This window comes from Dermacentor albipictus, chromosome 7 (genome assembly GCF_038994185.2).
Source record: "Dermacentor albipictus isolate Rhodes 1998 colony chromosome 7, USDA_Dalb.pri_finalv2, whole genome shotgun sequence".
Lineage (NCBI taxonomy): Eukaryota > Metazoa > Arthropoda > Arachnida > Ixodida > Ixodidae > Dermacentor > Dermacentor albipictus.
The window spans coordinates 122,603,444-122,626,349 of NC_091827.1; the positions used below are offsets into that span (position 1 = coordinate 122,603,444).

General features: G+C 47.8%; 1 protein-coding gene across 5 annotated transcripts in view; it reads right to left on the reverse strand.

The window, feature by feature from the left end:
• Positions 1-22,906, reverse strand: part of LOC139047605 (probable chitinase 2) — a 343,683-nt gene that overhangs the window by 163,439 nt on the left and 157,338 nt on the right. For 4 of the 5 annotated variants that reach the window (XM_070521462.1, XM_070521464.1, XM_070521461.1 and 1 more), the window contains one exon: positions 4,391-4,669. The exons of the other annotated variant lie outside the window; for it this stretch is intronic. In XM_070521462.1, the coding sequence (XP_070377563.1) occupies positions 4,391-4,669 (279 nt within the window). The remainder of the gene's footprint in view (positions 1-4,390; positions 4,670-22,906) is intronic. 5 annotated transcript variants of the gene reach the window in all.

Genomic DNA, 22,906 nt, shown 5'->3' on the forward strand with positions numbered 1-22,906 from the left:
TTCAGTATTTCCGCATACGTTGGTTGCACCATCACAGTGGTATCCGGGTCCATTGACTATCCCACTCGGTATGTGATCTCGCGAGCTAGACTGTCGGCCCTCTGGTTACCCTCTATTCTGGTGTTTCCCGGCACCCAGAAAATCGTGTGCAGTATCTTTTCGTTCGGAAGCTCTGCCTCGAGGAGGATTCGAAGTGCCCCTTTGTTGATTCTACCCGCCGTGTAATTTCTGCATGCTTCCTTGGAGTCTGAGTATTATCAAGGATTTGTTTCTACGGTAACCCCCCGCCGCTGCTAGAGCCACAGCTGCTTCTTTCCCCTCTGTTACTGTGCAGCTCCTTAGGGTTGCGCTGCTTATTTATTTATTTATTTATTTATTCATTTATTTATTAAGTACTGCTAGCCTGAGTTCCAGGACTTAAGCAGGAGTGGGTTACACTTCGGTAGAAATGTACCTGAACAACAAAAAGAGCACACATACAAACAAATGGAACTGGAGGAAATGACTGGTGTGTCAAATACGGCACTGAATTATATAATTTCAAATGGTAAAATGTTATATATATATGAACATACATCAAGACATATTAGACAAGTGCGTTGCCCAACAATTGACAATGTGAAGGAAACAAGCCAGAAAAAAAAGTTCGGTGGTTCGATGCGTTATAAATGTCAATGCGATGCACAACATAAAGAAAACATACCTATAAGAACACCAAAATAAAGAAAAGCAGGGTATAAGTGCGACGCTTTCATGAAACGTTGCTAGACCATTGGTGATAAGACACTATCATTTCACATGAAGTGCGGCAGTGAAAGCGGCAACAGAACTCTCGATTACTCCTCTGGGCAAACGATTCCAATCGCGGATGATACGGGGGAAGAAAGAATTCATGTAAGTGTTGGTTCTACAATAAATTTCGCTAACTTTTTTTGAATGGAAAGAACGAGTGGAACGCTGCGTAAGAGGTTTCAAGTACGTGTTTTTGTCGATTCCAAGGTTATGATTGTATATCATGTAGAATGTTTGTAGCCTTTCGCGGTACCGTCTTGTTTGTAGGGATTCCAGATTTGCAGAAATTAATAGAGCAGTTGGCGATGTTTTGCTGCTGTACGAAAAAACATGAATCTAGCTGCCTTTCGCTGAATGCTTTCTAGTTTCCTTATATTTGTATTTGTGTGCGGATCCCACATTGCCGCAGCGTATTCGAGTGTTGGCCTTACATACGTTTTGTAGGCCAAAAGTTTTACATCGCTTGAAGCTTTGGGAAGTGTTCGCCGTAAGTAGCCTAGTTGTCTCATGGCTTTCTTGTGTATGTATGTGATGTTATCATTCCATCGAAGATCAGATGTAATAGTTACCCCTAAATATTTGCAACTTGAAACTACAGACAGATTGTTACCGCTGATGCTATAAGTGAAAGTGAGTGGATTCACCTTACGCGTAAGTCTCATCGCTACCATTTTGCTGTGGTTTATTTGCATCTGCCACGAAGTACACCAATTTGTAATCTGGGCTAAAGATTTGTTAAGAGAAACCTGGTCGTCAGAACTGTGGATTTCGTTATATAGGATGCAATCGTCCGCAAATAAGCGGATTTTTACCGGTATGTCTTGAGCAATGTCGTTCATGAAGATCAAAAAGAATAACGGCCCAAGAACAGAACCTTGGGGGATACCTGAATGAACGCAGGCAGAATCTGAACTGACATCGTCGATGGACATTGACTGCTGCCTAAAAGACAAGTATGCTGCGATACATGCAAGGAGGGAATCATTTTTGAGTAGAGGTCTTAGTTTCAAAAGAAGTTTAGGATGCCATACACGATCAAAAGGTTTCTCGAAGTCAAGGAATATGATGTCAACCTGACCAGATTTATCCAACCCTGCGGCAAAGTTGTGAATGCTCTCTAGTAGTTGCGGTTTTGTAGAAACTTCTCGTCGTGAACCATGCTGGCGACTATCGATTATTTTGTTATCTTCAATGAAGCTGGAAAAACGTTTAAAAATAATGTGTTCGAATACTTTAGCACAAGTGCAGAGAAGAGAAATTGGCCTATAAGAGGTAACAATGGATGGATCACCTTTTTTGTGTACTGGAGTTATTCCGGCGCATTTCCAATCACTGGGAATTTCGGCGTGTGACAGCGATTTCCTAAATAATGAACATAAGTATTTTGCGCACCACTCACCATATCGGTGTAGAAAAACGTTAGGAATTCCGTCTATTCTGGATGATTTTTTGACGTCTAGTTTAAGTAAAATTGATAGTATTCCCTCCTCACTGATAGTGATGTCATCGATTGGTGGTACTACTCCAAATGTCAAAAAATGTGGAACGATACCATCGTCGTCAGTGAACACCGAGCAGAAGTAGTTGCTAACTGCATAAACCATTTCCTTCTTATCAGTTCTAGCCGTAGCGTTAATTAGGAGACTCGCGATAGATTTCTTTTCCTTCGGAGATAGGTGTCACCAGAATTTTTCCGGGGATGTAGAAAGAAATCTTTTTGACACATTTTGATAAAAGTCCCTTGCCCTCTTGATGTCGTGCTTTAGTCGAGTTCGCAGTTCAGATCAATTATGGGCACTATCAGCAGAGGGGCGTGGCCGCTGCTGCCTACTTGCTTTTTTTTACTTTTCTTCCCAGTCGAACAATATCTTTTGTTATCCAATGATTCGTAGTACGTCGCTGTCTCCGCTTCCAAGGTACAAAATTGTTCGTGCATTGCCAGACAGTTTCTTTGAAAAAACACCACAGGCTGCCGACAGATATGTTGCTTGATTCGTGCCGGGACACAAAAATAGAAAATGAAGAATGTAATGTATCTAGTATGTCGACATCGCTTGCTTGGTTAAACAAGGGAATTAGCCTATCTTTTCTTTGTTTCTCAGGCACGACGTTAACTGGGATTGTGAGACAAGTCATCTTGTGATCCGATATTCCCTCAAAAAGATGCACTGTCGGGTTTCGCTTGAGCAGTGTATCGTTAAGGAGGAATACATTTAAAACAGAAGCGTAGTTCCATTGACACGTGTTGGTAGCTTTACAAGTTGAGTTAAAGCATGGAGGAGGACGATCTCAATGAGAGGATCAGTGGAAGCAGAAAGTGCATCAGAGAACTTGTCTGCCCAGCTGACATCTGGAACGCTGAAGTCTCCGACTAATAATAAATTTCTCTTACTGTTTCTAGGTACACACATGAATTCGTCAAGTTTCTCAAAGAAAACACTGGGTGAACTTTGTGGGCGATAAAATGGCCCAACCAGGGGGTGGAAATCCCCTGAAACAAATTTTACTATAACACATTCTACGTCCGCGATATCGGGTACCCTCGTGGCAGTCACAGATTCGCGAAACATAACTGCTACACCACCGCCGCGAGAGCTCCTATCTTTCCTGTAAATTCTATACCCGACTGGTGTAATTTCCGAGTGAATAATGTCGCAGTGCAGCCAAGTTTCAGTGATAACTAATATATCCGGGTTATGAGTGATCACAATAGTTTCGAGGTCCACCATTTTATTGACAATGCTGCGGGCATTTATATTCACACAACGAAGTGTTCTTTCCGTGCAGCGTCCTTGTCATTTTGGCTGTGCACTCGTTTTCTGTGTTTATGAAGAGGGACGGTTTTCATTTCGGCAGTGTTCCATTCAAACAATTCGTTGTCTATTTTAACTTTATCGTGAACCAACCTCACTTTTCTGCCACTACTTCTCGCGTCAGCAGTGTTATACCAAAGGTGTTTCCTAAGCTGTCTGGTTGCGGCTGAAAAACCTTCAGAAATCGATACACTGCTTCCTTTTAGCTTAAAGCAATTTTTGAGCACCATATTTTTTTCGCGATGGTCGAACAACTTCAGTATCGTAGGCCGTGGTCCATTCGATTTCGTCGTTCCCAATCTCTGAATTCTTTTGACAAATAGTACTTGCAAGCCCAGTTTGTTCCGGAATAGATTGTCAACAACGCTTTCCGCGAGAAGGTCAGGCGTTTCCCGAGTGGTTTCAGGAATGCCAAATATGATTAGATTATTCCTTCTACCTCGGTCCTTGATGTCAACTAACTTTCTTTGCAAATTTTGGATTGTTCTTTCCGTATCCGTCATTTTCTGGTGAAATTCTTTCACTACAGCCACAGACGTCTCGACGTCCTTAAGTTTTCCCTCTATTGCGTCAAAACTTTGCTGCATGCTTTTTTGACCGTCAAGTAACTGTTGTAAAAGCTGTTAAGTGCTCGGACCAGGATTAGATTCTATGTCTCCACAGAGCATAAGTAAGGACAGTGCAATACTTCGTACACCAAACAGAAAGCAACAAACACAGTTGGGGCACGTCAGCTGGACCAAAAATCGGTTGCTAGATTTGGTAGATGAATACATATTACTAACCTGCGTGAAAAACGCAAGGGGGTTTGTCATGATGTTGATAGATGGCCAGCCGACATGCCCACTAAAGTGTTGATGGCTCGCTGGTCTTATGTAGGCCGAGGTCGAGGGGCGCCGTGGCGTCCCGTCAGTGATCCTGGCAGTGACGTGGTCCAACGACACCAGCGTGCACGCTCCGAAGTGCAACTTGGTTGCGCAGGCTCCGGGGGATGGCTCTGGTGCGACTATGTGCGACAATCTGTCAGGTGCTGTGGCTGGTACTGCCGTTCCTAGTAGTAGGATCTGCGTGAAAACGCAAGGGGGTTTGTCATGATGTTGACAGATGGCCAGCCGACATGCCCAATCAGCTCTCTCATGTGATCCACGCTCACTGCCGCAACTCTATGTTCCTTGGTGTCGTGACCCTACGGGTATAGGGCTGCATCCGTGTATACCACATTGTTTTAGTGGCCAGGTGTTTTTCTACGTATTCTGCTTGCGCCTGTCTTCTGGTCGCATGCATATTCGGGTTCATATTCCCTCGCTAGGGGGCTAGCTTTCAGTGTCTGGCGAAAAGAGTCTGGTATGATAGCCATCCTATCCTTCATTGCTTTTATGTTTTTATAGCCTAATCTTTTAAGGAACGCCCTGCCGGTGGTTGACTGCTGGAGCCTGTGCAGCTGCGCACCCAGTTGTGCCTCCTTAAGCTCTTCAAATGTGTTGTAAATACCCAGCTTGAGTAGCTTGTCGTTCGACGTGTTTCTGGGCAGATGCAACGCCGTCTTGTATGCTTTCCTGATGAGAGTCTCGGCTTGTTCTATCTCTTGTTGCGTCATGTTGTGGCACGGGAGTGAGTACGTGACCCTGCTGACACCCAGGCTCCTGACCAGCTTGATTGTGTCCCCGTCTTTCATGCCGCTACGTCCTTGCGATACTCTCGTGATCATCCTGCTGACCTGCTCCGTCGATTGCTTTGGCAGGCCTAGCGTGTGTCCGCACCGTTTGCTGCTCTGGATCCACATGCCGAGGATGCGTATTATGTCCTTCTCTGGTATGACTTGACCTTCCAGATGCACTTCTATCTTTTCCTTGGTTGTGTTCTTTACAATCCTCAGAATTTCTGGTTTCTCGGATGAGCATGCGAGGCCTCTCTCGACGAATTGTTCGACGCATGTTGCCGCCTTCTGAAGCTTTTCTTCTTTTTGGCCCAATAATCCCTGATTTACCCAGACCGTGATGTCATGCGCATACATGGCGTGCTGTATGCCCGCAATTTCGTTCAGTTTCTGGGCTAGCCCGATCATCGCGATGTTAAAGATAATTGGCGAAATGGCCGAGCCTTGCGGGTACCATTGTTAGGCGTGTCAAAGGTATCACTCCGCAGGTCTCCGAGTCCTACTGTCGCCATGCGCTTTGACAAGAATGCCCGCACGTAATCGTGCACTCTCTTGCCGCAGTTGGTCTTGTTTAGCGCTTCCATGATGGCCCTGTGACTGACATTGTCAAAAGCCCCTTTGAGGTCTAGGGCCATGATGATGTTTTCGCCTGCTTTGGGGATCTTGTTAAGGATCTCTTCCTTTATTTGCAGCAAGACATCCTGTGTTGACAGGTTCGCCCGGAAGCCAAACATGGTGTGGGGGTACAGTTCGTTGTCTTCTAGGTGTCGCTGTATTCTTCTGGTGACCACTCTTTTGTAAAGCTTGCCGAGACACGAGGTTAGTGAGATGGGCCGCAAGTTTTCTATCTGTAGCTTCTTGCCGAGTTGGGGTATCATGACCACTTCGCGTGCTTCCATTCTTTTGGTACCGTGCCCGCTTCCGACTGCTTATGAGGTAGTCCGTGAGTTGCGCCACCGCTTCATCGCTGAGGTTGCGGATGACGGAGTTCTTAATTTTATAGGCTCCTGCTGCCGTGTTTTTGGTGACTGCTCTCATGGCGGCATCCACCTCTCCTCTTGTAATTGGCTTGTCGAGTTCCGGGTTCTCCGTTCCCTGGTAGACCTCTTCGTATTCTTGCGGCTTGTCCCGGCCATAAATAACATTTGATTCGGACTTCCTCTAATAATTCCTCGTCTTGTCCCTCATATTGTTGGACGAGTTTCTGAAGTGCCCTGTTGCTCATAGATTTGGTTTTGGTTGGCTCCATGAGTGCCTTAAGTATTCGCCACGCTTTGGCTGTGCTGAGGTCAATCTTCTTCTTTAGCTTCTTATTTAGCCTCTGTTTTTTCCATCTCTTGGTGAGCCCGCGTCTCGCCTTCCATAGCTTGAGGAGCCGCGAGTCCACTTCCGGTGTTTGTTCCGTTCTATTTCTTGCGTGTATTGTTTTTGTAGTTGCTGTAGCTGTTGGCACCATTCTTCTATTGAAGTAATCTCCCCCTTCATGTGTTTACTGTTCTTCCGAAAGGCGTCCCAGTCCGTTATGTGGGCTGTGCCAATCTTTCTCTTGATGTTCTCGGCTTCTATAGTTATCTTCAGTACGTAATGATCGCTGCCTAGGTTCTCCAGCAAGTTTTCCCATTCGACCTGTTTTGCTCTTCTAACGTACGTTAGGTCGGGGCAGGTATTAGCCAACGCGTCTAGGCAACAGCAGCAGTTCTAACTTCCTTTGATGCCAGGCGATTGGATAGGTCCGCCGTATCAGCGGTTGTGAAGTTGAAATCGGATCACGAAGGCGTGGTCGCTAGGTAGGCTGCTTTGACCCTGTCCACCGGCACGACTTCTACACGTCCGTTGGGGTCGATGGGTTTTTTCTGTCCGCTGGAGTACCTTGAAGGGGCAGTCTTATGGAGCCGTAAGCGATGGTCGGATGCCTTCACGCCGTGCGATAACGTGGCTCGCTGTAGGTATAGCTTTGATGACAAAAAACATTACTTGGGGATGCAACCCTAATAGGGTAAGGACGAAGCGTGCAAGCAGGAAGCGCAGCTGCTGAATATGGGTTCTGGTTCGGGCCTGTCGACAGTAGCTGCTGCGAAAAATTTATCCGGCAAACGCAACGTTGCGCCATAGACCAGCTCCGCATCCGTGCTGCCGAAGTCTTCCTGATAGACGTGCGCACGCCTAACAGGACGAAAGGAAGGTTTTCAGCCAAAGAAGAGCGAGCCTGGTGGGCCATCTAGGCGACTTTAAGTTGACCATGAAGGCGCTGAACTGTTACATTTGCCGATTGGCGACACGCGATAGTATGAATATGGCGGATGCCAACGTGAGTTCATGGAAGTGATCACATCGGAACTGTCGACCGCGATTGGTCGTACCAACGCTAGCGCATCGGTGATCCGGCCACTAACAGACGCGGAAGCCACTGTAAGTACCGTTATGTCAATGAGAAGAAATGCTTCAGGCCAGCGGGTATAACAGTCTACACAAGTAAGAATATAGCGAAGACCACGGGATGGTGGTAGCGTGCCAACGATGTCCATGTGATTGTGATCAAACCTGGAGTCAGGTGTACCAAAGGAGTGAATTGGAGGCTTTTTGTGTCGGTGTCATGTGTGAAGTCCGCGAAACAGTGCCGTGGTGGAAGAAGGGAAAGAAGAGGACAACAGATTGCTTGGGAGGAAGTGAACTACGTGCTCAATGGAAGACGACGACGTCGAGCAGCGTCAAGAACGTGCGGCGCAAAAAGATAAAACAAAAAAATATGCAGATCCCACGCACTGTGGAAATCGATGTAAGCGAAGCTTCGTCTGCTGTTTGCGTTCATTGAGGTTGTTTGGCGGTGATATATTGACGGCATACGACAGTCGTGACGTGATGTGATATGTTATCTTGCCAGCTGTGCTTGTGTTTGTTGTTCTTGCTCCGCTCGACGCTTTATGCGAGCCTTCGTCTCCTTCGGCCCTTCGGCGCCGTTCTGGGCTGTAGCGTTGTAGCTAACAAAACTGCCTCCTCTTTCTCTCTCTTTTCCCTCGCTAACATTCTCATTACCCCTTCCCTGTACTGTCGTTCCTGTTGCGGGTGAGCACGGAGACAAGCGTGGCAGCCCCTGCACTGCATGTGTGGGTGGTCACGCCTAGTTATGGAGTCCAGGGAGCATTGTGCACATGCGACGTGGCGTAAATGTTGACACGAGCTTATCTAGTCGTCTTCCCTTTGAGCCACACTCCTATCATGTAGTAATGAGATAGCATAAAGGACCCCGTGTCGCAGAAAATGCGGAGTCGACGCCGCGGGCGTCGCTTGGCAAATAATCATTCTGAACCACAACCACACAGGCACTCCACGTGGGGCATAACTTGTCTTACATTCTTTAGAACGGTATTCCTCGGAATTTCGAGAATGACAGCTCATAAACGAATGTCATGGGACAAAACACCGGCAGCGTATGCCTTTTATGTTTGTGTGACGTGGCCACATCTCAACCATGCCGCGACGCGGCCGGCGTTAGTGGCGTGCGCCTCAACTAGGTCCCGATGTGGCCAGCGTTAACGGCGTGGCCGCAACAGCAGCAGCAGCGGCGGCGGCGGCGGCGGCGGCGGCGGGAACGTCGAAGAAAGAGGCGAAGAAAGCTTCGCTTTCAAAGTAGCTATAGACGCTGAGCGCGCTGCACTGTTGGAAGAAGGAAAGCAGCTGAAGGCGGCGGCACCACATGGCAGCAAAAGACGCCTCATAAACGCAATTGTTTCCTGCCACGGTCTGTGATAGGAAGCAGTTACATCCACATCAACCAGTGCGCAGTATGGCATGGTGCGGTGCGGTGTGGTGGGATGTGCCATTGCGAGCATGCGCTACACCAAGTTTAAGATTATGGCTAGTATCATATCCAGTCAATCTGCTTTGCCGGTAGCCATTTCATGCTTACATCTACTCTCGATTACGGGGCTGGCCAGCAATTTGTTATACTTTTCTTGGGGAATACGTTTCAACATCTAACAACCTAACGTTTTCGCTCAGCGCAAGATGCACCTCCATGATTTGGAATTTAGTCGAATAATATAATTGCTTCTGTCTGTTGTGTATGTTGTGTACGCCAAACCTTGTATAATCAGATTATACACACGGCGCGAATTGTGCAGCAGTTTCTGGAAAGCAGGTGAGCACCAGCGAATACCCTGCAACATTCGACTAGTAATCTTCAAAAGCAGACGCGCTTATTTCGCACAATTAATTTTTGGCGATTGCCGACTGCGTCTCGCCACTGTCGTTGTGTTTGACCTGGGCTCAGGTTCGCACAATAAAAAGTTATTTTCGCGATTCACAGTTTTGGTACTGTGTTCTTGATCTTCACTACAGCTTCATATGATGAATGATGAATATAGTGTCTTGTGGCGCAAGGGCCAAGTATGACCAAAGAGCGCCCGGCCCGTGGTAATGAGTCCAAAGTAAAGCGATAAATTACGAGCAATGGATGTGACAGGGCTGTAATGGGGCCTAAAAGACGTAATGGGCCTAAAAGAGTATAGCGCGTAGGATTTACATGTAATAAAATTATGACAATGACTATGAAGAATGTCAAAGACGCGAAAGATAAGTTCTGAAATAATTACAATGTGTTAAAATTGGTCACATGCTAAAACTTCAAAAACTCACTACTGCCGGCTCTTGAAGCGCGAGGACCTCATGGCGTGTGCAATACAAGGACTACTATCACAGCTGCACCCTCTGGAGACAGGATGCACTACGAAACTATTGGGCTATTAAAATGCAAGACACATCGTTCAAAAAACCTAGGGCAGATATGGTGGTAAAAAGGGGTTCTTTTCCAAGAAACATACCGGGATGGAGAGGGAGACAATAACGGTATGCTAGAAGAAAATGTTTACTTCTTTCTCTTTCGGCTTCCAGACACTCCACGAGGACGTGGACGACGGTGAGCCTCTGACCACATCTACCACAGGTTGGAGGTTCATTGCCAGTCAATAGAAAATTATAAGTAACATATGTGTGTCCTATTCTGAGTCGACAGAATAGGATATAATTTCTGCCTGGTTTTGTATCGGAGGGCCAGAAACCTACTTTGGCTTAATCAAGTGGAGCTTAGTATTTCTTTCAACGTCCCATAAGCGTTACCAGTGGCTGCGCAGTTTCGTTCGCAAAGGCTTGAGATATGGGGTAGGAATAGATGCAGTAGGATTAATAGCATGCTATGTAATTGATGTGGCCATTTGGTGTGCTAGCATGTTACCCTGGATGCATCTATAGCCAGCAAGCCAGCATACTGTCACATCTCTTCGAGATGAATAAATATTGCACATGTGAGAGTAAAGCTCAATAAAAACAGGATTTCTGTGTTTTCGTAATGGCATTAGTGCTTTTACAACACTTAGTGAGTCCGTAAATGTTATTGTTTTCTCCAATCTTAATTTCTCTATTTTTTTAACCGCAGACAGTACTGCATATATTTCTGCAGCAATGATACTTGTATGGGGGTTCAATACACCTGATGCAGAGAAAGCGGGACCAACAGCAGCGTAAGACACGCCAGCATGCGACTGTGATGCATCGGTGTAGAATTCAGAACAAGAGTATTTCGACTGGTGTTCATAGAAATAAAATCGAATTTCGAGCTCTGGGGCGTGTTTTGTAACTCTTACGATATATATATCACATTCAATGACCTGCCACTCCCATGACGGTAGCTGCTTCGCTGGAGGCATTAAGCGATTTTAAGAGTGTGACATCCATTTCCATGCTAAGCTCCCTCACACCCAGTGAAGAAGGCTCTCTCACAGAGAGTCAATTACGGAAAATAGCACTGCACGTCAAGTCGTTAATGATTTTAGAACACGAATGTTCAAGATTAGAGTGCACTTTAAGGAAATATGTGAAGCTAATGTATGATCTTTGTAGATGGAGTGACCACTCCTTCTATTCTACACATAAGCTTTAAATAGGGCTTGTTCTGAAGGTGCCTGTGGCCAGGCAGATACCCAGATGGTGGACTGAATCCAGCATGTTTAGTGCGCTCGGAGCAGCAGAGATGTATACTTTGGCACAATAGCCTAACCAAAGCACTTGTAAATATTCATTACACACTTACTGTCGCTACCCCATGTTGTGTGAGATAGTGTTTTCAGTAAGTTCATTGTTTTTAGACATTTCGCTTTTAGATATATGTGAGATGAAAGTAAGCTTAGAGTCAATTATTAAACCTGGGAATGTGTGCTCATTGTTGATAGGTATTTGCTGTCAACACAGTTTCACGCACGGATCTGGAACCAGGCCTCTCTTGTAAAAAGAACAGAAGAACATTTGTGGGGCTTCATTTTAAATCCATTTTCGTTTGTCAACTTAGACACCTAGTCAAGCCCTGCTGTACTTGTCGCTCGCACACTGCGAGGTTACAAGACTTGAAGCCTATACGTATGTCGTCCACATAGACGGAACAAAATATAGCCGCTGGTAATCAGGCACGGAGTGTGTTCATCTTAACGATAAAGTCACTGAGCACGTGCTGGTGGGCGAGTATCTGGGAGCGACACTTAGAAGTTATTCTGTATCGTGGCTTCCTTGTGCGATGCAGATGACGGCCCTGTTTCTTCTTGTTGCTTTGATCCTTGACAGCAGCTATATATTCCTATGCCAAGAAATAAAACACTCAGTTGTTAGTGCGCCTACGTGGTTGTCTCATGTGTCCTTCCTTCGTCTGTTCTTTTATTTCGCGCCTTCTTTGTAATTAACGATAAAGAGTGTGCAACTGAGTACGCCTTTCTGGGGTACATAACTTTCTTGTATAAATCGACGCGACAGTGCATTACCCATTTTCACCCGGAATGTACGGTTGTGTAGGCAGCTTTCTATTATATTTAAGATGTTGTTACGGAAGGATGAAAGAAGAGAGAGGAAGAAGATCGCGAGACACTGGCTGCTGCGTATTGTTGGTCGTCAGCCACCTTATTTACTCTGACTCGTCCTGTATATATATTATAAATACAGTCTTTATATGCACCCAACATTCCCGTAACATATTGGTGGGAGGTGCGGGGTACCACGGCTGGAAACGGAGCTCCGCAATCGACGTCGCATCACCGTCCGCACCATGAATGACGGTAAGCACGCGGGATCAACGTCGTTGCCGCCTCCTACGTCACCGTCGCCAGCTACGTCGCTGTCGCCTTCGGTTCTCGTTGTGCAACCCAAGGATCCTGGATATTTCTGTGGGACCAATGGCGCCAACGTTGAATGGTGGGTGGTCATGTATGAACGCGTGAGTGGAATCAACAGATGGGACCCAATACTTTCGCTTGCTAACCTGTTCTACCTAAGGGACACGGCAAAGGTGTGGTACGAAAGCCACGAAGAGGAGCTAACCAGCTGGGACCAATGCAAAGGTAAGTTTACAGGGTTGTTTGGCAAACGGGCCGGCCGTAAAAGTGCCGCAAAGCAGAAACTGGCCTCCCGTGCCCAATCACCCCACGGACTCACATGTCTCGTACATCATGGACGTGCTCGCACTTTGTCGTAAAGCCGATCGCGAGATGACAGAAGCTCTGAAGGTCGGGCACGTGCTTAAGGGCATTGCTGACAACGCCTTTAATCTGCTCATGTGCAAAAGCTGTTCTACAGTTGACGTCATCATTAAAGAGTGCCGACGATTCGAGCAGGCAAAATGCCGACGCGTCTTGCAACCATTCGCCAGACTTCCCAATACGGCCGCAACGCCGACGTTGAAGAAAAACCCACACAGCAGCATGCGTCGCCATCAGAGGACGTGGTGCGAATCGTTCAACGAGAACTAGATGCGATGGCGCCCTCAGCTTTCTGTTCACGCAGCCCTGATGCTACCACTTTTTCGGTTCCCCTCGTACAAGCCATCGTTCGCCAGGAACTTGAAAACATCGGATTACATTCTGTATGTGCTATCGCCAATCCAAGAGCTAACGAACGCCCTTCTACAATTTTCCCTCCACCCCGACGCTTCTCTCCACGTTATCGCCACAAGACTGAGTGGAAAAGTGCGGACGAGCGGCCGATATGTTTCACCTGTCGCCGCATTGGTCATGTCGCGCGGTACTGTCGCAACTCGTGGCCCTCAACACCTTGCACGCCGACCAACCTGAACTGTTTTGATGGAAATGTCCGCAATGTTTCGCACAGCCGAGTCTAACAGCGTCGACAACTCTGCTAGGAACACGCGGTACAGTCGCTCACCATCACCACGCGGACATCAGTCTCGCTCACCGCAAAAGCGTCGCCAATCTTCCCGTTCGCCGCTGCCACGTCGCCTTTCGTCCCCTGTGACTTTTGGCCACACCCTTTCGGAAAACTAAGAAATGCAGCCCTTGAAGGAGGTGCTGCATTGCTTGCTTACTACTGCAGCAAATCCTTTGTCTGTGCCCACAAGGAGAAGCGTAATTGTCGTTCAAATAGACGGCTTACCTGTCCAAGCACTCGTTGACCTCGAGCCCACGTTTCAGTGATGAGTGCTAGCTTACGTGGACGTGTAAAGAAGGTCCTCACCCCAGCAGCTACCCCAGTGCTTCGTGTGGCCGATGGTGGCGTGCTGGTTGTTCTTGGAATATGTACCGCGCGATTATAGCCGGCCGCTCTACTTCTGTTCTCTTTGCTGTGATCGACAACTGCCCGCACGACATTATTTTTGAATTTGAGTTTTTATCCACTCATTCTACTCTGATCGACTGCGCGACCGGCGTTCTTCAGTCAGAACTGCCTCAAGTCGCCGATGCGCCGAGCACCGCCTTAGCGCACTTGTGCTCACTTTACGATGTGCGTCTGTCACCCGAGGCAGTTAGATACGTCACTTTGACCGCTCATCCACACGTTCCTGGCGGTGAATATGTGCTTTGCCCCATAATCGACGTCGTTTTGAACCGGAACATTGCTGTTCCACATACACTGGTCATGGGTACTAATAACGTCGTCATTCTGCCGCTTCTCAATTTCAGCCTGTGCCCTCAAGTTATTCCGGTCGGCATGTTCTTGGCCAGCGTTTCTAGTAGTTCCGAATTGGACATTGAGAGTTTGAATGCCGAGAGTGGTTTATTAGCGCCAATTGCAGCTCACAGCTCTGGTTCCTTAACGGATGACGTCGCGAAAGTGGTTGCACCTGACCTCACCTCGGCACAGGCCATGGACATACGTGTCCTACTTGAATCGTACAGTGACATCTTTGATTTCGGCGACAAGCCTTTAGGCCAAACATCTATTGTTCACCAACGTATAAACACTGGAGACACGAATCCTGTTCGTCGGCGTCCGTATTGTGTATCGCATGCTGAACGTCGAGTCATCCAATCAGAAGTGGACAAAATACTCCCCAATGGGGTCATCGAGCCATCATACAGTCCTTTGGCTTCGCCTGTCGTCTTTGTGAAAAAGAAAGATAGTACCTGTAGTTTTTGCGTCGACTATCGCCACTTAAACAAGATCTCCCGAAAAGACGCACAATTACTCCTACGCATCAATGACACCTTAGACGGTTTGCACGGAGCTAAATACTTCTCGTCCATCGATCTTCGATCGAGCTACTGGCAGATTTCAGTTGATGAAACGGACCGGGAGAAGATGGCCTTCATCACGTCGGATGGCTTATATCAGTTCAAAGTCATGCCCTTTGGCCTATGCAATGCTCCTGCGACATTTGAACGTATGATGGACTCTGTTGTGGGGAGGCTACAAATGGACCACCTATCTTTGTTACCTTAACGAAATTACTGTTTTCACTTCCACGTTCGGCAGCCTCATTTCCCGACTCGCTGAAATTCTCGCTGTCTTCCGAAAAACCGGCCCCCAGCTGAACTCCACGAAGCGTCATTACGGGCGCCATCAGATTACCGTGTTGGGACATCTCGTCGACGCATTCGGTGTTCAACCAGATCAGGATGAAGCTCGCGCCGTACGCAGTTTCCCTGTGCCACGTTCTGCTTCTGACGTACGCTGCTTCGTCGGCCTGTAGTCTTAATTTCGCCGTTTCGTGAAAAACTTCACCAACATTGCTCGGCCTTTGACAGATCTTCTGAAAAAGAACAGGCCATTCTCATGGGGCCCGTAGCAGACTCACGCGTTCGCCGCCCTCATCGGTTTTCTGGCCACCCCACCAGCACTTGCCCACTTCAATCCGTCTGTACCGACTGAAGTCCACACTGACGAAAGTGGCAATGGCATCGGCGCTGTTATCGTCCAACAACACAGAATGGTACCGAGTGCGTGACAGCTTACGCCAGCAGGCTTCTGTCACCTGCCGAGAGAAATTACTCGATCAGCGAGCGGTAGCGCTTGGCTTTAGTTTGGGTTATCGCCAACTTCGCGACAGGATGGCTTGGTCGCTGGGTTTTGCGGCTCCAGGAATTTTCATTCATTGTCAGTTACAAGACTGGGTGCTTCCACAAGGACGTTGACTCACTCTCTCGTCATCCCGTGAATCCCCTTGATCCTGCTGCGCATGACCCGGTGACCTGCGTGATGGCTTTTACTGCCATGGCCGACATGCGCGCTAAACGACAACGCGACAACTACTTACTGTCCATCATCGCCGGAGTGCAATCTGGCTGCACTGACAGCACGTGCAACATGTTCGTGCTGCACGACGGCATCCTCTACCGCCGCAGTATGAACCCTGACGGCCCTGAATTGCTCCTTGTCCTTCCTCGTCATCTGCGATCCATCGCTCTCGAACAACTTCATGATGCACCGACGGCGGGACACCTTGGAGTTTTGCGTACATACGACCACGTACGATGCCGGTTCTTCTGGTCGGGTCTGTACCGCTCTGTGCGTCGTTACGTCCCAACTTGCGAATTGTGTCAGCGTCGGAAGAAACCCCCCCTGCCACCTGACTCCATCCAATTGAAGTCCCCTCTGAACCGTTCTTTCGCGTAGGCCTTGACCTGCTTGGCCCTTTTCCGATGACCACTAGAGGGAATAAGTGGATTGCTTTCGCTACTGATTACGCGACACGTTACGCGATAACAAAGGCGCTGCCGACTAGTTGCGCAACTGACGTCGCCGATCTTCTACTTCATGACGTTACTCTCCACCATGGCGCACCTCGACAGTTACTTACAGACCGTGGGTGCTTGTTCTTCTCTCAAGTTGTGGACGACCTTCTTCGCTCTTCTGCCACTGAGCACAAGCTGTCCACCGCCTACCACCCACAAACGAACGGTCTTACGGAAAGACTCAACCGAACAATCACAGAGATGCTGTCGATGTACGTCTCCAACGATCACCGCGACTGGGACGCCACGCTGGCCTACGTGACGTTCGCGTATAACTCGTCCCGACATGACACCGCAGAATATTCACCCTTTTCTCTTTTGTATGTTCCTTACCCCACATTGCCGTTTGGCACCATCCTCCCTTCTGTGCCACATGTTGAACTGAGTACGATCGGGAAATCATCGATCGTGCTCACATGGCACGTCAAGTCGCCCGATCTCGTTTATTAGCCTCGCAACACATACAAAAACAGCGTTATGACAGGTGTCATCGCGATGTTAAGTTCGCGCCAGGTGCTCCTTTGGTCACCACGTCGTCGGGTCGGTCTCTCCCAGAAGCTTCTCTTTCGCTACACAGGGCCTTATGAAGTCCTACGCCAAGTGAACGACGTAAATTACGAGATTTCGCCGCTGCAGTTTGATGCATCCACAAGTCCGACGCCTGCTGACGTCGTGCATGTTTCGCAGCTGAAGGCATATTTCCCTCGCAAATCTTCGCCCACCATGCACCGAGACGGCGCTTTACGACCCGGGGGCCCTGTTTCTGAATGGTGAGAGACGAAGAAGAAGATCGCGAGAGGCTGGCTGCTGCGTATTGTTGGTGGTCAGCCATCTTATCTATTCTGACTCATCCTGTACATATATTGTAAATTCAGTCTTTATGTACTCCCAACTTCCCCGTAACAATATTGCCATGGATGCCCAGCACGGACACGTTGAACAGGATTCCGTAACGCCAAGTTGTACAGTACGCCTTTTCCATATCGAGAAACACGGATAAGAAGGATTGTTTATCTACGAAGGCATCGCGAATGTCTTTCAGTACGCACCAGATGGTCGGTTGTAGCACGTCCTTCTCTAAAACCACACTGATATGGATGAAGAAGTTTGAGTCAAGGAAGTCTATTGGCGGCGAGGAGTTACGGAGTCGCCCTCTATCGGAAGCGCCTCGCTGCCGTAGTATGAGGGATCACGTGGCGCGCTCCTCATAGGTTTTGCTGTCAGCGCTCACTGAAAACACCACGCGCGAGCTCTCCCGGACATTTCTGTAAGTACTTTCGAAACGAGAGAAGTTTCTTACTGTCTAAATAATAATCTTGGGCAAGCTGGAAAGCACACAATCGTTTACAGACGATATCTCTTTACCGAATACGTACAGTGAACGCCACTGCGCGCGGTCGCCGCGATGGAGTCTCCCGAACCGGCTTCTTGCGTGAAAGGTAGGTAAACGCTGAGAGCAAACTATGTGAAATATGTTGTTATAGTGTTTGTATAACTAAATGGAGCGTAATAGAATGAAGCCTCAATGCAGCGATCGCGCAGATTCGCAGCGACCGACTGCGCATCTGCATACTTGTCCACGCACTGTTTCGCTTTCTCCGCGCGCGCGTTTTCGCACCGTGCCATGAGCTTTAGGCCGCAGAATATGAGCATTTGACAGTATACAGGCAACCATTGTTGCGTGGGCGCTATCAGAGCTGTTCAAAAATAATTTCATTGTAGAGACTTCGACGCCTACGGGGACTGTGATCTGCCGTCGCGACGATGCAATCTTTTTTTTCTTCTAAATTCTTTGAACTTTCAATACTATTTCTCGAGTTGCGTCGCACTGTATGTTTATCGGCGTTCTCAGCGTGCAATTTCTCGCTGCTCCTTTTTTGTAATCCAGTGCATTAAATCATAACGCAAACATGACCACATGCCACGCTTTCTTTAAATGTGCTTCTTACCGCTGCCTTTCCACTCCACTGAACTTGCCAGTATCTATAGTATCGACAAGTTCATAGACCAGACCGTCATGACATTAGTCGAGCTGCGGACTCAGGCGAGCGTCTCAGTGCGCGTTTCCAGAACATCGCAGACCGGGCGCCGTGGCAGAAATCTTCCTCGCGTCTGTGCTTGCTGCATACCCGAGTTGTAGCCGATGACTGCCGGTTTTATGTTTCGCGAGCCAAGCTTCACACAGCTTCTTGTCCTGCGGCTACGTGTGAATAAGGCCGACACCGGCCTCCGTTACGTGCGTCCGGCCCTGCGGCACCGAGCAGTAGCCTGCCATGTTGCGCGCCTTCAAAGGCAGCCACTACCTATTGTAGTGCTTTCAAGCGTTGTAAAGGAGACACTCGAAGCGGGAAAATTTCGCCACTAAATGAAAACCGCAGCGTACGAGGGAATTTAAACTCGTTTTCAGCTCGCTTCGGCGCGCCCGAAGCAGCCGACGTGGCCGCTATGTCCACGTGATCCCTCCTAGCACGTCACGCCGACGGTGGCGCCAGCTTTTCCAGTGGTGGAGCTCGAGGCCAATAAGGCGACGGTTTATTATTTTTCAGAAAGCTTGTATATGCAACTTGTAAAGGCAATTGGGTGGTAACATATTACTAATGTGGGGTCTGCCTTGTTTCAGGATCGCAACGATAAGGGATTCTATCCACTAAGTAGAAAGTACCTTACACCCCGTATAGCATTGAAAAGTGAGAGTAGCGTTGTTTGAGTATCGCTGTGGAGATGTTTAAGCATGTCGCACATGATCATGTCAGGTCCAGGTGCACAGTTCTGACATGCAGCCAAGGAGGCTGTCAACTCGGCAATTTTAAAATGAAGGTTACAGAATTCGTTCTATCTGCATTTGCGGTCGATGGCCTCGCATTCTACTATTTGTTTTTGCTTTAGGAATGCCTCGGAATAATGATTAGAACAGGAAACGCGCTTCAGATGTTCCACAAGGGCGTCAGCTGAATCTTCCAAGCTGTTCCTTTCATCGTTTAATAGGGGCAACGGATGAATTTCTTGCCCCTTTAGCCTCCTAAGGCCGTCCCATACTTCAGCCTCTTGAGTATATGGATATATATCTGAGAGAAAACAAAAAAACTCTGACAACTTGCCCTTTTGCTTGTAGTCGCGTTTTTCTTCCCTGGGATTTGACCTGTTTATATTGTAATAAATTTTCGACCGCAGGATATTCACGTAGTTTTCCCCAAGCTTTATTTGGTCTCATCCCTGCCTCTCTGCAATCGTGATTCTGCCAGGGAACCCATTTTTTCAATGAAGTTCCACTTGTTTGAGGGATGAGCTTTTCTGCTGCGTCAATGGTTAAAGCGGAAAAATATGATACGTCATGATCAGAGGCGTAGCCATGAGGTGGGGGGGGGCTTATGGGGCTTCAGCAACCCCCCCCCCCTACGAAAATTTTTCGCGCTGTCCATGCACCGTCGACCAAAGCAACCTCCGGCGCCAGAAATCATTCTGGATTTTGTCTAGAATGTCTTTTTCATGCTCGTAAAGACATTTCTCTGCGAACATTGCTAACTCGGGCTCGATTTTGCGGCAGCGCCCATGCACCGGGAGTCACATAACGCAAGCAGCCCCATCCGAGCAAAAAGTTTCAAGGTCGTTTGGATGGCGAACGGGCTCACCGCGGGATCGCGTTGAGGCCGCAGAATCTACGGAGCGCATGGATGTCAATTCTGAAACTGTATGGGTACAAAGCGCTCATAAAATTTTGACGTGAAAAATGCATTGACATCTCCAAATTTGTGCTTTAGATATTCAATTGTGGAAGTTTGGGGGTTTAATGTTGTTATAAACATTTGACGCAAAAGGCGTATTGACTTTTCTATAGTCGTACATCGGAACATACAACGAGACAAGCCGAATCAACACACTAGTAGACAAGTTGATAAAGCACGTAGCGTGGTCTGATGAGACGAAGCTTTCTGATGGTTCATTTGTGTCATCATGCCGCAGAAAAAATATTAACGTTCTTTTCACCTGCGCCACAGCTTGGCCGTGTCAAGACACTAAAGTCAGCCAGGGCAACTGCGTTCTTATTTATTTTTTTCTACCTTGACTTTTATTTGCGAGGACACATTAAGCGTCTTCATTTTTTAAATTCTCGTGACCCTACCAGCGGGGTGCCAGAGCCAGCCAGAGCGCATGCGTTTTTCTCGTGTCGCCCCGACCTCGGCGCGGCGCACTTCGGTGTGCGTTTGGTTTTCTCTGGCCGAGTGGATTTTTGCCTGGCAGAGTTTTGGACGCCTTCTCGCTAGCAGACGAGAAAAAGAAAAAAAAATGATCGCTCACCGCCATCACTGTGAGGACTCGACCGATTGGCAGCGCGTTCGCTTGAGCGCAACCTCTCTGGAAAATATTGTCTCGCCGGTTTAGAATGCCGAGCACTATGGGTATGGTTCTCGTTGGACCAAGCGTCTCACGTTTTCTTCGATATTCATTCGGTAGCCACATTAGGTGCCCAAAGTAGGCATTGGATTGTGGCCAACTTACTCTCCTTTGTGTTTTTTTTTCATGTCGGTGTCCCCGCCCAAAAGGAAAAAAAAGAAGACCTTGTTGCGGCGCAGCGACTTGTCGCATGGTGAAAGTTCGATTTTGTTACTTCTTGTTTTGCGGAAGGTAATCGGCCACGGGACGCTTCATTTGCCGGATACTCTCATAATATTGTTGTGATAGCAATTATATGGACACTCCAGGCGCATTCCTGCTGTCACCGTTGTCCTCATGTTTCGTATGAAGTCCAAGGGCGATAACATCGTGACCGCGCGCCGCATACTGTATGTGTGAGTGAAAGCGTAGAGAGGTGGGGGTGGCATGCGTGAGCCGAAAATGGTGGTTCAGTCTTGTGTGCGCAAAGGAGAAGAGCGGGGAACAAGTGTGCCGCCTTTCGTCGCGCGCGATACATCGGGGGGATTCGATGGAATGAGGCGGTATTTAAAATTCACTGAATTTGTGATTGCGCAACATGTTTATTTGCCTTCTTTGACAAATTATACACAGTGACTTTTTCTTACGTACGTAGATTTATTGGAGACTTATACGCATAATTAAATATATCTTGTTGCGTTGTTTTGTGTTTACGTGCAGTGAACTTTCTTTCCAGTGACAATTTTTTGCCCTTTATCAAGCTCTATCTTCCTATTTGTGTATCCCATTGTATCTTTGCATTTCTGATGAACGTGGGCGAGTCAAGTGAAATTGAGCCTACCCATCCCGCGCAATAACGGTTCGGTTCATTATCTGCGAGGCATGCGCGTAGCACACAGGCATCTCTCATTTACAAAAGTAACACGCAGGTGTGCGGCTAAATGTTCTTTATTACTCTCATAAACTGGGTTGAACATGGTTGGGTGATGTAATGGACGCTTCAGAAGTTGAGCAGCCTGGTGCCCTGAGGTCTTTGACAGCTGAAGGTGTTTCGCAAAATGAAATTAGTCACCGTATGGCTATTGTGTACGTTGAACATTACATTCCATTGGCCACTGTGAAGTGTTGGAGTAAACGGTTGAAAGAAGGACGTGAAAGTTTTAAAGACGATCCAAGACCGGGCGAAAGCCATCGTGCAATCACCCCCAACAAAATTGCAAAGGTTGATGAGCTGAGGAGACAAGAACGGAGGATAAGCATCGATGCACTGGCAGAATGCATGAACATCAGTCACGGTTCGGTTCACGACATAATTCATGAACATCTCGGTTATCGGCTCTTGTGTGCGCAATGGATGCCCAAGAATTTGAACCACCATCATAAGAAGGGGCGGTTCTGCGCTTCCTTGAGTCATCTAATCCGGTATCACAATGAGGGTGACGAATTCTTGTCTGCAATTGTGATCGGGGACGAGCCATGGTGCCACTACTACGAGCCTGAAGCACGACGGCAAAGCTTACAGTGGAAACAATCAAATTCACCCCCCACAAAGAAAGCAAACGCCGTCATTTCCGGCGGAAAGGTGGTGTTGACTTTTTTTAGATCGTCAGGGGCCCCTACTGATCAAATTTGCTAAACCCTGAGAGACCATCAATCGTTTCCGATATAGCGAAACGCCGGATCGGCTGCATGTCGCAATCAAGAACAAACGACGTGGAAAATTGACGAATGGGGTCATCTTGTTCCACGACCTGGATATGGCGTCGGGCTGCTGAGCACGAGGTCGCGGGATTGAATCCCGGCCACGGCGGCCCCATTTCGATGGGGACGAAATGCGAGATTACCCGTGTACTCAGATTTGGTGCAATTTAAAGAACCCCAGGGGGTCGAAATTTCCGGAGTCCTCCACTATGGCATGGCTCATTATCAGAAAGTGGTTTTGGCACGTAAAACACCATCAGTTAATGTTTAATTGTTCCACGACAATACCTGTCCCCACGTCACTGATGTGGTTAATACAAAACTAGCAATGTTCAAATGGCCAACGCTGCAACACCAGCTATACAGCTGAGTCCTGTCACCTTGCGACTTCCACATTTTGGGACAAATGAAAAAACATATTCGTGTCGGACGATGATGTGAAAGAGTCAGTTGCAGACTTTTTGAAGTAGAAACCCAAGGAGTTTTATGAGACGGGAATCACGTGACTCGTTAGTCAGTGAGATAAATCTCTAAATGCTTATGGAGACTACTTTTAAATAAAGTACCAC